This window comes from Chlorocebus sabaeus, chromosome 8, assembly GCF_047675955.1.
Source record: "Chlorocebus sabaeus isolate Y175 chromosome 8, mChlSab1.0.hap1, whole genome shotgun sequence".
Taxonomy (NCBI): domain Eukaryota; kingdom Metazoa; phylum Chordata; class Mammalia; order Primates; family Cercopithecidae; genus Chlorocebus; species Chlorocebus sabaeus.
Window position 1 is genome coordinate 9,468,556 of NC_132911.1, and position 15,152 is coordinate 9,483,707.

The window sequence follows — 15,152 nt, forward strand, 5'->3', positions numbered from 1 at the left end:
ACTTTTTTAACATCCATATCTGCCAATTCCATCATCTTTGTCATTTCTGGTGCCATTTCTATTGACTGATTTTCATTCTGGTTGTGGATTCTATTTTCCTGTTTCTTTTTCCATCAGACAGTAGTCTTCTGAGGATCCTACCTGATGTCCCGTGTAGTAGGAGTTCTTTCTACCCTACTTGTGGGAACAGAAACTTTCTGTCCTGGTATGAGCTCAGGAGATGATTCCACCTAATTTTTTTCCAGTGGTTCTTTCCATGGCCTTAGGATTTTTTTTCACACACACGTGCAGATCATTGTCAGGCAGAAATTCCAGCAGACCTCTCTTCAGATCTCTGAACCCCTGTCTGTGCAAACTCTTCTCTGCTTCATCCTCTCTCAGCTCTGAACTCTGACTCTTCAACTCAGCATCACCCTGGTTTCTGTTTTCCCCTTCCCTGCATCATGGCCTAGAGACCTTCTCCAGACAATGATCAGGGGCACGTATTGGGTTCACCTCATTTGTTTCTCTTTTCCAGAATTACTATGTGCACTGTCTGTTGTGCAATAGCTGAAAACTCAGATATTGTTTAGTTTTGTATTTGTTTAAGGTGGGGGGTTAATCTGATCCCTGTTACTCCAGCATAAGCAGAAGTGGAAGTTTTTATAATTTAAAACTTACTTTCTTATATGTGATATTGTTTGTTTGGATCCAACTTCATTTCAGTCAAGCCCTAAATCCCATGGAGAATTAAGCAATGAATGATATTTTGGAGAGAGCCTTGAATGGGGAGTCATTTTGCCAGGTCTGTCACTTGCCACCTGTTATTTTATTTCTATGAGCCTCAGTTTCTCCTCTACAAAATTAGAGCGATAATCGAACACCTTCCCAGATTACCTTATAAGGTGTTTGAAAATGAAGTGAGATGGTATGTGTAAGAGCACCTTAAAAATTCTATTTACACAGGTAAGCATGACTGTGGTTAGTACTGCTCCACACAATATATGAACTAGATCCAGTGTCAGAAACGTAGGGGATGGTGGCTATTGAGAAGCTAGTTGAAGAAGGGCTTAGAACTCATTTTCTCTACCTGCACTGAAATTCTTTTCAAAATATCCTTGACAACTCCGTCTGATCAAACCCTAAAAATTCGAGTTCCAAATATAGAACCATAACTCATTAAACTTTTTTTCAAATACAACTTCAATGCCCAGCTCCAGCCCTATCCTTTAAATTGCTTTATATTTCTAAGCACATCTTGTGCTTCAGCATTCTCTGTCTCAAAAATGAAATTACTATAGTCCAATTTCTATTAGTTTCTTTTGAGGAACTTTGAAAAACCTTTTGAAGGAATGGCATTGTGTAAGGCTTCGTTTAAGTGTGTGGAAAAAGAAGGTGCACTCCTTTGCCCTGACATTGGCCTTGGGGTGGGAAAGAATGTTATGAGTTACAAAGTTAGCTACTTTGTCTGTGATAAACCTCTGGTATTCTCATTTCCACCATCTCTACACATACACATACCTCATGGTTTTAAAACACAGCCACAATTCTGTGACATGCCCCACTTTGAGAGGTGGAGGTCTATATTTTCTCTGGTTAAATCTAGACATACTTGTGACTGCTTCGACCAACAAATATCGGTTAGAGGTGATGTAATGTGACTTCTGAGCCTAAGTCTTAGAAGGCCATATAGCCTTTGGCTTGTTTATGGGAACATTCATTCTTGGAGTGCCAAGTTGACATGTAAGATTTACTCTGAGGCCACCGTGCTAAAAAGGAAGCCAAAAACATATGGAGAAGCCATGTGTAGACATGCCAGTCAACAGTCACAACTTAGCCCAATCTTTGAGTCACCCCTCCTCTGGTGCAAGACTTGTGGGTGAAGAAGCCTCCAGATAATTCTAGCTTCTGGCCATTCAGGTGACTTCTAGTTGTTCACGTCTTTCCAGACTCAGACACAGTGAAGCAGACACAACCCATGCTCAAATTTTCTATTAATGTACTATATCTTAAACCAGAATGGCACTCAGTCCCTGCTCTAAGGGAGCTCACAACTTAGTGGTAGGGAGCCTTAAAAATATCAGGGCTCGCAACACCTGTTACTTGATCTGAGTGCTGCTTATGCGGTGTGTTCACTTGGTGAAAACTCCATGCACTTCTCTGTAGAGATGCTGTACTTCAATACACATTTTATCTTACAAACAGAACATAGTAGTTTGAAATCTACACAATAAAGCAATCTCATAATCTAAACAAATACAAAGTATCCTCAACTTCTCACACTGGAATTGTTGACTGATGACAGAATTCTCTGTGATGAGATCTCTATCTAGGCTGTCTCATCATTAGCCTGATATCCTATTTACCCAGAAGTCAGATGTGTGTACAAATGTCCTAAGAAAAAGCTTATTTTCCATGTTGTATTATTATGGGTTGTTTCTAATCAATTTCACTTCTTCATCTTAGACATTTGGAAAGAAGAGACCATAGGATAAAAATAAATAAATATCCCCTCAAACCAACTGCTAATTTATCTTGTAGTTTGTTAATTTTTCTACTGAAATTTGTCTGAAAGTCTAGCTTCTGACCAATCAAATAAAGATCATTTCTGTGCAGTAATCTGACACACTTGACCCCTTAAAGGAAATCTGATAATTGTTCAGAGTAGAGTGGAAGAAAGTTAGTGTAGAAAAAGGGTGTTATTGGCTTGGGACTCATGTCCCTCAGTGCTAGGGGGAAGCAAACACAAATCACAGACTGAACATCAGCTTATCTCAGTGCTATCCAAGTGGACAAAACGTGGCAAGTCCTTCATCTCTCGGGGCCTCACTGAGGCTCCAGAGCCTGTGAGTTAACCCGTGAAGTGACTTGCTAAAATGTGCACAGACAGTAGTGGCAGGTTGGACTGGCCTTGTGGCTTCTGGCTCCAAGTCAGTGTTCTTCCCACCATGGAGGTTTTAGGTATTATCCACTGGAGACATGATTCATCAGAGACAAGTGGTGGGTTAGGGGTGCTCACAAGTATGTGTGTACAGGGGGGCCTCTGCAGTAACCAGGAATGCCTGACCCAGGGAAACTGTATCTTAGTATTTTAAGCAACTACAAAAAGCTTTTGATGTTATAAGGGGTCTGTACTACCCACATTCAGGAGCAATCTAGTCTGAAAACAACATTCCTTTTTCCCTAGGTTCATGTGGAAAAGCTACTGGACCTCAGATTCTGTGAAACTGACCTAATGTCCTTTTGTTCTGCCTGCTTCAGTCAGTGCAGTGAAGCTGCAGGTGTACATCTGAAATCCCTGCTCGGTGTGTGTGTGTGTGTGTGTGTGTGTGTGTGTGTGAGAGAGAGAGAGAGAGAGAGAGAGAGAGAGAGAGAGAGAGTTAGTTTTGCTCTTGTTGCCCAGAGAGAGAGAGAGAGAGAGAGAGAGTTAGTTTTGCTCTTGTTGCCCAGGCTGGAGTGCATTGACGCCATCTCAGCTCACTGAAACCTCCGCCTCCCGGGTTCAAGCAGTTCTACCCCAGCCTCCCAAGTAGCTGGGATTACATGCGTATGCCTCCATGCCTGGCTAATTTTTGTATTTTTACTAGAGATGGGGTTTCATGGTGTTGGCCAGGCTGGTCCCGGACTCCTGACCTCGGGTGATCCGCCCTCCTCTGCCTTCCAAAGTGCTGGGATTACGGGCGTGAGCCACTGTGCCTGGCCAATATCTGCTGTTTTAATCACAGACAGTTATTCTAAATTAGGAACTTGATGGGCTTCTCTTAGATGACTATGGAGAGATTTCCGTGGGTTGAAAAAGGAACTCCACTACAGCGTCATGTAGAAAACCCGAGTTGCAGACTCCTGGACCCCGCACGGGCGGGAGGCAGGGCTGGCAGGCCTGGCCGGGTCTCCCCTCTCTCCAGCCCGCACCTCGGCCATGGCCAGCAGGGTTTGGCCCCTTACTTTTCACGTTACCTTGTTCAGGACACGCCTTAAACTGAAGGCACCCTTTGGATGAGGGAAGGTGCAGTGGAACTTCCAGAGACCAGGCTAGAGGGAGCGCAAAGCCAGGAGGCGTCGCAGCAGCTGGTTAGAAGCCGTTCCCTCAAGCTGGGGCACTACTTGGGCGCACAGGAACCTAGTAGTCCAGGCGTGAGGTCAGGAGCCGCGCGCTGGGGTCTGTGCTCTGGCATTTGTAGCCGCAGCCTCACCCGCCTTGTCTGGGAAATGGCTCAATCCTAAAACTCTGAGCCTTCTGCTTCCAGGGTTGTGTGGAGGCGGGGATGAGCCAGTGAATGGGAACCTGCTTTGCAAAGACTGCCAATCAAGTACAGACAAATCAGCGTGAGCGAAGATGGTGATGATAATGACTTCAACCTCTAGCCTGGTGTGAGGAACTAAAAGCAAACACAGAACACTTGCACCCAACGCCTGCGGGCGCTGCCGCGAGCCTCCGGAGTATCCGCGGTGGCCCCGCCCGAGGCAGGCCCTTGGCCCAGGACGCGCCTGGTCCGGCTTAGAGCTCCGGGTTCGCAGCGGGTTCGGAGCAGGTACCAGGGGTACTGCAGCTGGATTCCCCTCTCCCTCCTCCTGCCCCTCCTCCCCCCCCTCTTTCTGCCCATTTCTCTCCCCTTGCACCCCAGAGCAGCTGAAATTCCTCTGTTCGGAATAGAATGAGAAAAGCTCCTGGAGAGGAAAGTTGTGGAGGCCCGACTTTTTTTTTTTAGGTTTTCACCCACTCACGATTTCATATTTCACAACTCAGAAAACTCTACGAGGAGCTTTTACAAACACTGTGTCGGCCACCTTGTATTATCCCCATTTTACTGGTGAAGAAACTGAGGCCGAGATTAGTTAAGTGAGTTATCACAACGCAATTGAATTGCAGAAAATCGGAATTGGGGATTTCTGGCTTCAGGTCCTGTGTCCTTGGAAACCAATGTTCACAGAACTACCGAGCTAAACGGACAGAGAAGGGGGTCGGGGAGAAAGGAGCGAGGGAGGGAGAAGGGAGGGAAGGAAAAGAAAAGAAAGAAGGAAGAAAGAAAACATCTTTAAAGAGAGTGCAGTTCAGGTAACTCGCGCGGGAGGCGTGAGCTCCGGTGGTGCGGCCAGGCCTGCTGCGTGGAGCACGCGCGTTGTCCAGTGTGCCCTGCGTCATCACACCCGGCCCTGCCTCTCCGCCTCTGCTTGGCTGCCTCTGACCGGTCTCGCCGAAGGTCAGAGCCCCGCAAGATCCAACCCGGTAGCCCTGGGCCTTGACCTTTCTCTGCCAGGTCTTTCAGGGTCCGCGCCGTGACGATTCGCCGCGCCTAGCCTCGACCTAAGAGCCGCTGGACCCACAGCTGGCCGCAGCCCCGAACCCAGCGCTGGCGACACAAGTATCGGCATGCCAGGGCTGGCTCCCTCCGCCTCTAGCTCAGCCCTCCGAGCTCCAGGCTTTGGGGTCGCGTAGGGTCGGCGCGGAGCTCTGGAAGGACTGAAGCTCGCAGAGACCAGAGAAGCGGCGAGGTTATGGCGACCCCGCGTCCCTTGGCGTCGCCTGCACCAGGGCGCGCTAGCATACGGTTGCCAAGGTGCATAAATGCGTGGACGCAAGGGAATGAAGGAATGGAGTGAGCGAGCCCGGCTACTGCGGTGCTGGCAATTCCCGAGCTCCGGGCGGCGCCCGCATCAGCGCTGGGAAGGTTGATGATCACCTCCTGGACAGCCCAGGCTTGCAAGCTCTCTGCAGAGGAAAAGCAAGAAACTAAATAAGTGCAGACAACAATCACAACACGTATTCTCTGGCCCCGTCCCCGTTGTTTTCTCTGTTGTTGCCGTCCGTGACTGGGATCTAACTTGACCGTTCCGTGTTCCCTGGGAAGGAAGCATCTTCCTAACCTGGTGCCCGGGCGCGGCCCCATGGCTTGAGCGCTCTGCTCTGGGGCCATGCAGGGAGGGCGCTACGGGCTGGGGCGGGGAGTGGGGACGCCAGTCGTCGGGAAGGGGGCGCTGTCCCCTCGTGGCCTCCGACCCTGCTGAGCACCGCCCCCGCCCTGGAGCTCAGTAGGGTCAGAAAGGGTCGGGGACGAGCTCTTCCCTGGATCCTCCGCCGCAGCTCAAGCCCCAAAATGGGACCCTCTTTCTCCCCTTTCTCAAAGAGCTCCCTTCTCCTGGCCCTGGATTCCACGAGGCGCACTCTGGCCTAGGGGTTTTGCTGGAGGCACATGCGGGAAAGGGGTCGGCCACTGGAGATGGCCTGGGCTTTACAGGGTTGGGAAGTCCGCCTAGATGGAGGACAAACTCTCTGCAAACGGCCCCCACTGGGTCCCCCACCGCTCCGCCTCTGGTTCCTGGATGCTGCCCCAGCGGTGGGCACCCTGTACTCTGCCCGTGCTGCGCAGCGCGCGCCTAGCCCCACACCCTTAGATTCCCGGCCCGCCAGTGCAGCGGTTGGGGCGCACCGGCCCAGGGTGCTGCTACTGAATCCTGGCAAGCCCAGCCATCTCTTTTGTTCGAAAAGCTAGTTCTCGGATGAAAATTGTCCCGGGCTCTAGAGGTAAAAATTAGGACGTGAAAAGAGAGGCGCTGCAGTTCACCTTACACTTGCCGGGTCTTAGCCGTGGGGCCCGCTGCATGTTGCATGCAAGGCATCGGTTGCTGCGCGCGGGGACATTGAAATTCCGACTCAGGCTCACAGGCTTCATGCCTAGAGTTGTATTAACGTCAAGCATCACAGGAAGGGTTGGAGCTTTCTCTACATTTGTCTCACCGAATCTTCACAACAGCCCTGAAAGGTCAGTCTTATCATCGCCCCGTGTTAGGATTAGGAAAGGCGATCCAGAGAGATGTGACTTGTCCAGAGTCGCACGTTCAGTCACCTAAACACTAAGACAGGTTCTGACACCGGATCCCACGGCACCCCCACCCCCACCCCCACAACGCTGCCTCCTTCCAGGATCACCTCTGTGGAGCCCGGCACATGGAGGGCGCTCAGTAAATATTGAATTCCAGGAGCTAGTCAAACCTGCCGACTTTCATTCAGTACGTGTCTGAGCCATATTTGCTCACTCATTCTTCAGGCCTTGAGCGCCTACTGTGTGCCTGCGCTTATATGAGAGTGCGGGAACAGCGCTCCACACAGGGGGCCGGGTGACATGGGTGCTGCGGTGAGCGCGGGCAAGCGACGGCCGTGAGCTCCCAGCCCGCAGTCCCCAGGCTGCACGCGGGCCCGGCACGCACGGTCGTTGTACACCAGGGTGTGCAGATGAGGGAAACTGGGGGAGTTAGCAGGTCGCAGCTCAGCCAGGGGGGACGCGAGAGGGCAGGAGCGACTCCTTTCGGAGAAGCCGGACTGCCAATCCGAGGAGGAAAGAGAAAATATAAGTCGAAAATTCAGGGTGAGAAGAGCCAGAAGTGAGGGAGCTGGAGGCCTGGCCCCGGAGACTGGGTGCGGGTGGAGTGAGAGGAGAAATCAACCAGGTGGCTGAGAACCAGAACGCCGGCCTCGCCCTCCTGAGAGCCAGGGGCGGCCAGGGCGTCGCGGGGCCTTGGGTGAACACTGCACAGAACCCGAGGCGGGGTGCAGTCCCCAGCCCCGGCTCCGGCCGGCCTCTGTGGCGACCCAAGTTGACTGGGGCTGCGGTGGCCGAAACCCGGTCATTTTAGAAAGGAATGGCAGTCGGAGTATTAAGAACGGCTGATCTGAGGGGTTCATGGTCAGTGTCTCTCACGCCCAGGCGGGCTCGGCGAAACCTGGTTGGATTGGGTTTTCCGAGGCTCCACGCGCAGGAGGGGTGGTGGAGTCTGACCCGGGCAGGCCGGGGCTGGAGCGGGCCTCCAGCGCCTGCCTTGCGGCTCTGCGGCACCTGCGGGTCCACGGCAGGGGGCGGGAGGCGGCCCGGGCCAGCCCGGCGCAGATCCCCGGGCGGGCCCCTGGCGGTGGAGGGGCGGGCCGGGGGCGGGTGCGGGGAGGAGGCCCTGCCTCCCTCCCTTCTTCCCTCCTCCTCCCGGCAGGTTGGAGCGGGGACCCGGCGGCGGCCCGGGACGCAGGGAGGGGACCCGTGCCGACACCGAGGGAGGGGCCGCGCCGCCTTGGAGAGTCATTGGAGGACGCGGCCGCCCGAAGCTGATAAATCAGGGGCCGGGTCGCGGCTGCGGGCCAAGTTGGACGCCCCGACCCGTGCGAGGGCCAGGTCCGCGCAGGCCCCGCCAAGCTAAGCGAGGCGACCCGCGTGCGGCCATGGCCTCGCTGCTGGGAGCCTATCCTTGGCCCGAGGGGCTCGAGTGCCCGGCCCTGGACGCCGAGCTGTCGGATGGACAGTCGCCGCCCGCCGCCCCTCGGCCCCCGGGGGACAAGGGCTCCGAGAGCCGTATCCGGCGGCCCATGAACGCCTTCATGGTTTGGGCCAAGGACGAGAGGAAGCGGCTGGCGGTGCAGAACCCTGACCTGCACAACGCGGAGCTCAGCAAGATGCTGGGTGAGTGAGCGCGCTGTCGGGCGGGCTGGGGGCGGGGGGCGGACGGCGAGCGGCTGGCTGCCCGGCAGGGCGGGTGCGAGCGCGGAGCCTGGGGACGACCCTGCACGCGGGGCGAGGGCCCTCTTCGTGCCCGCGTGGCTGGCCGTCTGCGCGAGCGTGGGTGCTCTCGGTGCCCAGGATTCAGAGCGGGGGCACTTGGCGCGGCAGGCAGGGGAGGCTCCTTTGCTGGGACAGGAGCGGAGGTCGGCGCCCCAGGGGGCGGGGAGACGAGGCAGCTGCCAGGCTGGGAAGCCTGGCCGCAGGAACCGGCGCGCATGGACAGGGCAGGGACGGAAACGTCGAGGCTGGGTGGAACCCGCGTTTGCTAGGAATACCGAAGCGGGAAGACCCAGCATTCCCTGGACCTTACAATTGGGCCATCTCAGAAGAAGGCTGTCACAGATGAAATTATAATTAACGAATATTCCTGAAGAGAGACCCTGTGGAACGAATCCTTGCTTTAACTAAATAATTAAGAGAAAAACAAAACAAAATCTTACCCCAATAGACTCGATTCGTTCATCTATTCTCAGCCTCGGGGGTGTAGATAACTTGATTCGGATGCTTGGGCTGTCCTGGAACCCGGCCTTTTCCTGGGCTGTCCCCGCAGGGGCTGGGGACACAGACCCACCAGGTCCAAGAGGTCCAGAGTGAGGCTGTTAGGACACACCCGAGCAACCGGAGTTCCTGTGGGGGTTTCTTTTTCCTCCGGTGTCGAGCTGAGTACTTTTCGACCCTACCTAACCCCTAACTTCTTTGCCTTTCCACGCGGTTTTTATTCGTTTTAATCGGCGAAAACCTTTCAAAGCACTTGGTGCACGCAGCGGGAGACAGGTCCTATAAGAAGGGACGCGTGGGCACCCGAGGCGGTCTTTACCCTTCCCAAACCCCACCCTGCCCAGAACAGAGCCCTTCTTTTTTTCGTCGGAGTTCAGAGCTCAGGGCTCTTTCCTGGGGCGGAACTTTGGAGATAGGACTGACGCCCCTCTTTCTGCTTGTCAAAGCCTCAGGCCGGCCGAGCGCTCCTGCAGTTTAGCTGCTGCGTAAAGCAGTTGATGGAGTGCTGGTTGCAAAGGGCCCAGCCTCGTGGCTGGCTTCACCAACTCGCGTTAGTGGTCTGCAGCCTTCTGGGGCCTTTTCCCTCATCAAAAAACAGTAACATTTTTATTTTACACAGTGTTGGCATAAAGACAAATATATTAATATGTACAATAATAAAACATTTTCTTTAACCGATTAGTTTATATTTTTCTTTAGATTTTAAAAGAAATGAAAATATGTTTGTTGTGGATCCCCAAACATTTTTTTCCACGGACCCTGGGCACTGTGCCTGTTGACCATGCCCGCTGTGGGGGGAAGCAAGCCACTGCTGTGAGGGTGATAGAGAAGGAATTCTGTGCAGGCCTGGGCCAGGGATTGGGGAGGAGGGAAGGGTGAGAAGCGCGGCCCTTCGGAATTGGGGAAGCCTGCTCCCAGGAAAGGGGCAGGCACAGGGACACAGGAGACAGATGCTTCCTGTGAATTGGTCCCAATCGGGGCCTACACTTCAGCTTCAGGAGGTTACAGTTCATTCTGCAGAAAAGACACAGATTCCTTCCTGCTGAGCCATGTAGCTCCTGGCACTGGGTGAGGGAAACCGCAACACTGGTGCTTTTCACAATATGGACTTTGTGCACCTGTTAGCAGGGGGCAGCAGGATGATCCCCTCCACCTGTGTGACATTTCCTTCTTGGCTCTTTCCTTTCTGACCTGAGAGGAAAAGCCTGGATATGAAAGTCTCAACTTTTTCCACTATAAACCTTCCAAACCTTAACATTAAAAATGTGACCTAGTCACACTGGTATTTTTAACATATTATGAATGAGAAAGTGCATAAAGAGAAGGAGACATTTGGTAGCATTTTAAAATGAACACGTGTTTTATTGATCATATAACATCCAGATACATTTAGAAGCTAGGGCCATATTTTATACTGAGACCACGGACAGGGTATGGGGTGCACCTGAATCTTGGGTCGCTTGCAACAGCTTTGTAGCCTCAGCCACAGGCTGGGAATTGATGACCAGCCCTGAATCTGTAGCTCCTAACACTTTCAAGTCACCCTTTTAAGTGATAGCTAATGATGTTAGTTGAAAGCTCCACAGAATTTCTATAAACTCATCCAAGTGGTACAATGCCCGTAATCATTGCGCTACCCTGGCTCTGAGCCCCGGCCCAAGGAACCAGTCGACAGAGGTACTGAGGGCTGCTGTGTGCACGGCTCTGCACCTGCCCCTGTGCAGAATGTGCTGAATGGAACACATAGCCCTTTCCTTAGGCCTTAACCTCTAGGTTAATGCATCTCAAACTTCAGGACACATTAGCGTCATGGGAGAACATGTTAAAGTTGTAGAATCCTGAGCCCACCTTAGGAGGTAGCAAAGAAACCCAAGTAGCCCTCCACCCCCTAGAAAACACTGCAGGAGGGGTGTGCAGTGCACACTGAGAGATGAGGGAAGATGCTCTGGGGACTTGAGAAACAACAGACAAGCAAGCAATGGTGAATAGAAGATCCAGCGCAGCCAGCAGTGGGTTGCAAGCATGGAATAATTTTTAAAGAGAGAGTTTGGAGCTGGAGAGTGTCACAATATCTTTATTTTATAGTGAAGAAAATAGAGACTCAGGAAAGTGCAGGGAATGGCTTCTGCATGGGGATCTGTGGCTAAGCAGGTGCCCTGGCACTGTCAAGGGTCCCCAAAAGATGGCTGTCTGGAATTGATGGTTTGCATGTATATGTGTGTGCACGCATGTGTCTGGGCATGCATACATGTGTTGCAAGCAGATGTTAGCATTCTGGCCTCGGTCATCCAGCAGGGTCCTATTTGACCTTCAGAGGTAAGGAATAGGCATTTGTTAACCTAAGTGAAAAATCTCTGATTTACTGACATCTGTGAAACTATTGACTGAGCCTGAGTTCCCTCCCAGAAAGGGCTGTGAGATTTATGCCATAGGTAACTATGACAGTATCTCTTTAGCCTGCACTAATCAATGAAGGCAGAGATTTTCATGAGAATGCACAAATGTTTAGAATGGACCCTCGAAGGGTAAAAAGAGCCCCAATCAATATCGTGATCATTAGGTATTTTCTTCCTGTAGCTGAATATGGTCAGGTGGGCTTTTTTCACTGGGGACCCCGCATTGTAGCCTGGGCATGCTCTGGTGGCTCTTACATGAGAGGCGATGCTCTCTGTGTGCACAGTGCACGATCTGGCTTTATGGATGCAAGCAGAATGTTGATTTCGCCTCACTGTGTCTGCAGGATCTGGGTTGGGAAGAGGGTGCAAGAGGTGCCCGTGTCCTCTGTGACTGAGAGGGTGAAGGGAGGTGTGTGTACATGTGCCCATGTGTGTGTACGCGTGTGCATGTGCAATGTCTGAGGGGGCACAACACTGAGCATGGCCTCCTCTGCCTTGTGTGAGCAGGAAAGTCGTGGAAGGCACTGACGCTGTCTCAGAAGAGGCCGTACGTGGACGAGGCGGAGCGGCTGCGCCTGCAGCACATGCAGGACTACCCCAACTACAAGTACCGGCCGCGCAGAAAGAAGCAGGCCAAGCGGCTGTGCAAGCGCGTGGACCCCGGCTTTCTCCTGAGCTCCCTCTCCCGCGACCAGAACGCCCTGCCGGAGAAGAGAAGCGGCAGCCGGGGGGTGCTGGGGGAGAAGGAGGACAGGGGTGAGTACTCCCCCGGCACTGCCCTGCCCAGCCTCCGGGGCTGCTACCACGAGGGGCCGGCTGGTGGTGGCGGCGGCGGCACCCCGAGCAGTGTGGACACGTACCCGTACGGGCTGCCCACACCTCCTGAAATGTCTCCCCTGGACGTGCTGGAGCCGGAGCAGACCTTCTTCTCCTCCCCCTGCCAGGAGGAGCATGGCCACCCCCGCCGCATCCCCCATCTGCCAGGGCCCCCGTACTCACCAGAGTACGCCCCCAGCCCTCTCCACTGTAGCCATTCCCTGGGCTCCTTGGCCCTTGGCCAGTCCCCCGGCGTCTCCATGATGTCCCCTGTACCCGGCTGTCCCCCATCTCCTGCCTATTACTCCCCGGCCACCTACCACCCTCTCCACTCCAACCTCCAAGCCCACCTGGGCCAGCTCTCCCCGCCTCCTGAGCACCCTGGCTTCGATGCCCTGGATCAACTGAGTCAGGTGGAACTCCTGGGGGACATGGATCGCAATGAATTCGACCAGTATTTGAACACTCCTGGCCACCCAGACTCTGCCACAGGGACCGTGGCCCTCAGTGGGCATGTCCCCGTCTCCCAGGTGACACCAACGGGTCCCACAGAGACCAGCCTCATCTCTGTCCTGGCTGATGCCACGGCCACGTACTACAACAGCTACAGTGTGTCATAGAGCTGGAGGCGCCGTGTCCAGCCAGCCCTCACACCCTCTCCTTCCTGTGCCCTGAGTGGCGGGGGGGTGGGGGTGGGGGAGCCCTGCAGCCACACTAGCTGTCCTCCCACCACTCAGGGCAGGGAGGTCTGAACTGTGGCCCCAGAGCCTTTGGCCTAAGCTGGACTCTGCTTATCCGAGTGCCGCCTCCATCCCCTTCCCCACATTCCAGCCCCTGCAGTCTGCATTTTAAGTATATTCCTTCAAGTGAGTTTTCCTCCAGCCCCTGAGAGTTGCTGTCTCCCAGTAGAATATTCACCGACCTCTTTTCTTTGTAGCCATCGTGGAAACTAATGGTGGGGCAGACTTGATAGCCAAGGTCCCTTCTGGTCCACAGTTTTCTGATTTAGGGTTCTCTCAAGGTTAATAAAGGAAGATGGGGAAATCTGACTCATTAATGAGCTCACTAGCCTATGATCTGGTGATAATTTTGTGTGCACAGCCCAAGGACCACGAGGCTTTCTGCACTTTCTGCACTCCTTTCCAAAATGACCACAAAATTCCAAAGGGACTCACAATTTGACAAAAAACAGTCAACCTGATTTGAGACATTAACCAGTATGGCTACCTATATTACAGAAAATGGGATTGAGTTAAAACTATTTTATTTTAAATATACATTTTAAAGCAGTTCTCTCTCTCTCTCTCTCTCTCTCTCTCTCTCTCTCTCTCTCTCTGTCTCTTTTTTATTATACACACACTTCAAGAGAATATGCACAGTCTAGGCCGGGCACGGTGACTCACGCCTGTAATCCCAGCACTTTGGGAGGCCGAGGCGTGTGGATCACCTGAGGTCAGGAGTTCAAGACCAGCCTGGACAACATGATGAAACCCTGTCTCTACGAAAAATACAAAATTAGCTAGGAGTGGTGGTGCACGCCTGTAATCCCAGCTACTTGGGAGGCTGAGGCAGGAGAATGTCTTGAACCTGGGAGGTAGAGGTTGCAGTGAGCCAAGATTGCACCATTGCACTCCAGCCTGAGCAACAAGAGTGAAACTCCATTTAAAGAAAAAAAAAAAGAATCTACACAGTCTGAATATATAAAAGGAGTGTGAGAGACACATGCCCACTTCATGCAACTCTTATAGTCTAAATCAGATATTTTTATTAACAATGACAGCTTCTTGCCAACTGCCTGTTTCTGATGATCCAAAGAGCCCGGGTTCCTAAAAGGACTTTACAACCAAGCAAAGTCACTGTCCTCAAATCTGGATACACACTTTCCCCTCTGTAGATTTGAAAGGTGCTTCCTTCCCAGCCGTCTCCAGTTTCTTTACTGTCTTTTCTGGGATTTCTTCTTCTCTTCTTTCTACTCTTCCTCCACTGCTGAACTAGTCACTAACTCAAACAGCCCCTGACTTAGCCCAAGCGTGCTTCCTCCAGCTGCAGTGAGAGTGTGTCTTCCTCACCAGCCAGGTCCTCAGGCAAAGTCCTCAGCCAGTGCTTTAGAGCAACTTCCCACAAATCAGAAACTCACTGTGATTCCAAAAATGTTTCTGAGCCCTGGACAACTGACCCCAAAACATTTTCATCTTTCTCCCAGACCTCCTTTGAAGGAGCATGTGTAACAGTGTGCTGAAAGACAGTTGTTTTTTTTTTTTATTTTAGCATATTATTTCCTGTATGAAATATGTTTTATATAATCTCCTATTATTTTTATCTTATGTTTTGTATTGTTGATAAATCCTTTTTGTCCTCTCAAGATGTCCTATTGTAAAATCACTTATAAGATATGATTACTCTTTATGCTATTACTTTATATGCCATTTGGTAATAAATAGTAAATTGTTGATGATATGATTGACTGGTGTGCAGTCCAGAGCATGTATGAATAATCTCATAAAACAGCATCACAGCCATTAAGCTAAACTGTTTCATTTTTTTGAAAGAATGACACATACTTTGAAACAGTTGTCAATATTAATTTGTTGAAAATATTTAATTTAAATAAACGTTTTTGTACCATGACTGTTCTGTCTTTTGAACTATAGTTTTGCAAAAAGAAAAGGTTTCCAAGTAAGACATAAATATTACATCGAGTGCTACTTGCGGTATTGATGAAAATGTTTTCTACATCAACTTTTTTATTTTAAAAAGTTGTTATCTGGTAGGGATGGTTTATTTCATTTATGAGTTATGCTAAAGAGATAAATCCAAATTTTACACATTAGAACCTGCTGTTTTTATTGATGATGAAAGAAAATGTCAACTCATGACCTACATGTAGAACAATTTTCTCCTCGTGATCACTTTACACTCA

General features: G+C 51.7%; 1 protein-coding gene across 1 annotated transcript; it reads left to right on the top strand.

Moving 5' to 3' along the window:
* Positions 1-7,974: 7,974 nt before the first annotated feature.
* SOX7 (SRY-box transcription factor 7) lies at positions 7,975-14,860 on the top strand. The gene is made up of 2 exons (XM_007961660.3): positions 7,975-8,423; positions 11,924-14,860. Exons 1-2 carry the CDS (start codon positions 8,186-8,188, stop codon positions 12,850-12,852), a joined length of 1,167 nt encoding a protein of 388 aa, XP_007959851.1. The 5' UTR covers positions 7,975-8,185; the 3' UTR covers positions 12,853-14,860.
* Positions 14,861-15,152: the final 292 nt, after the last annotated feature.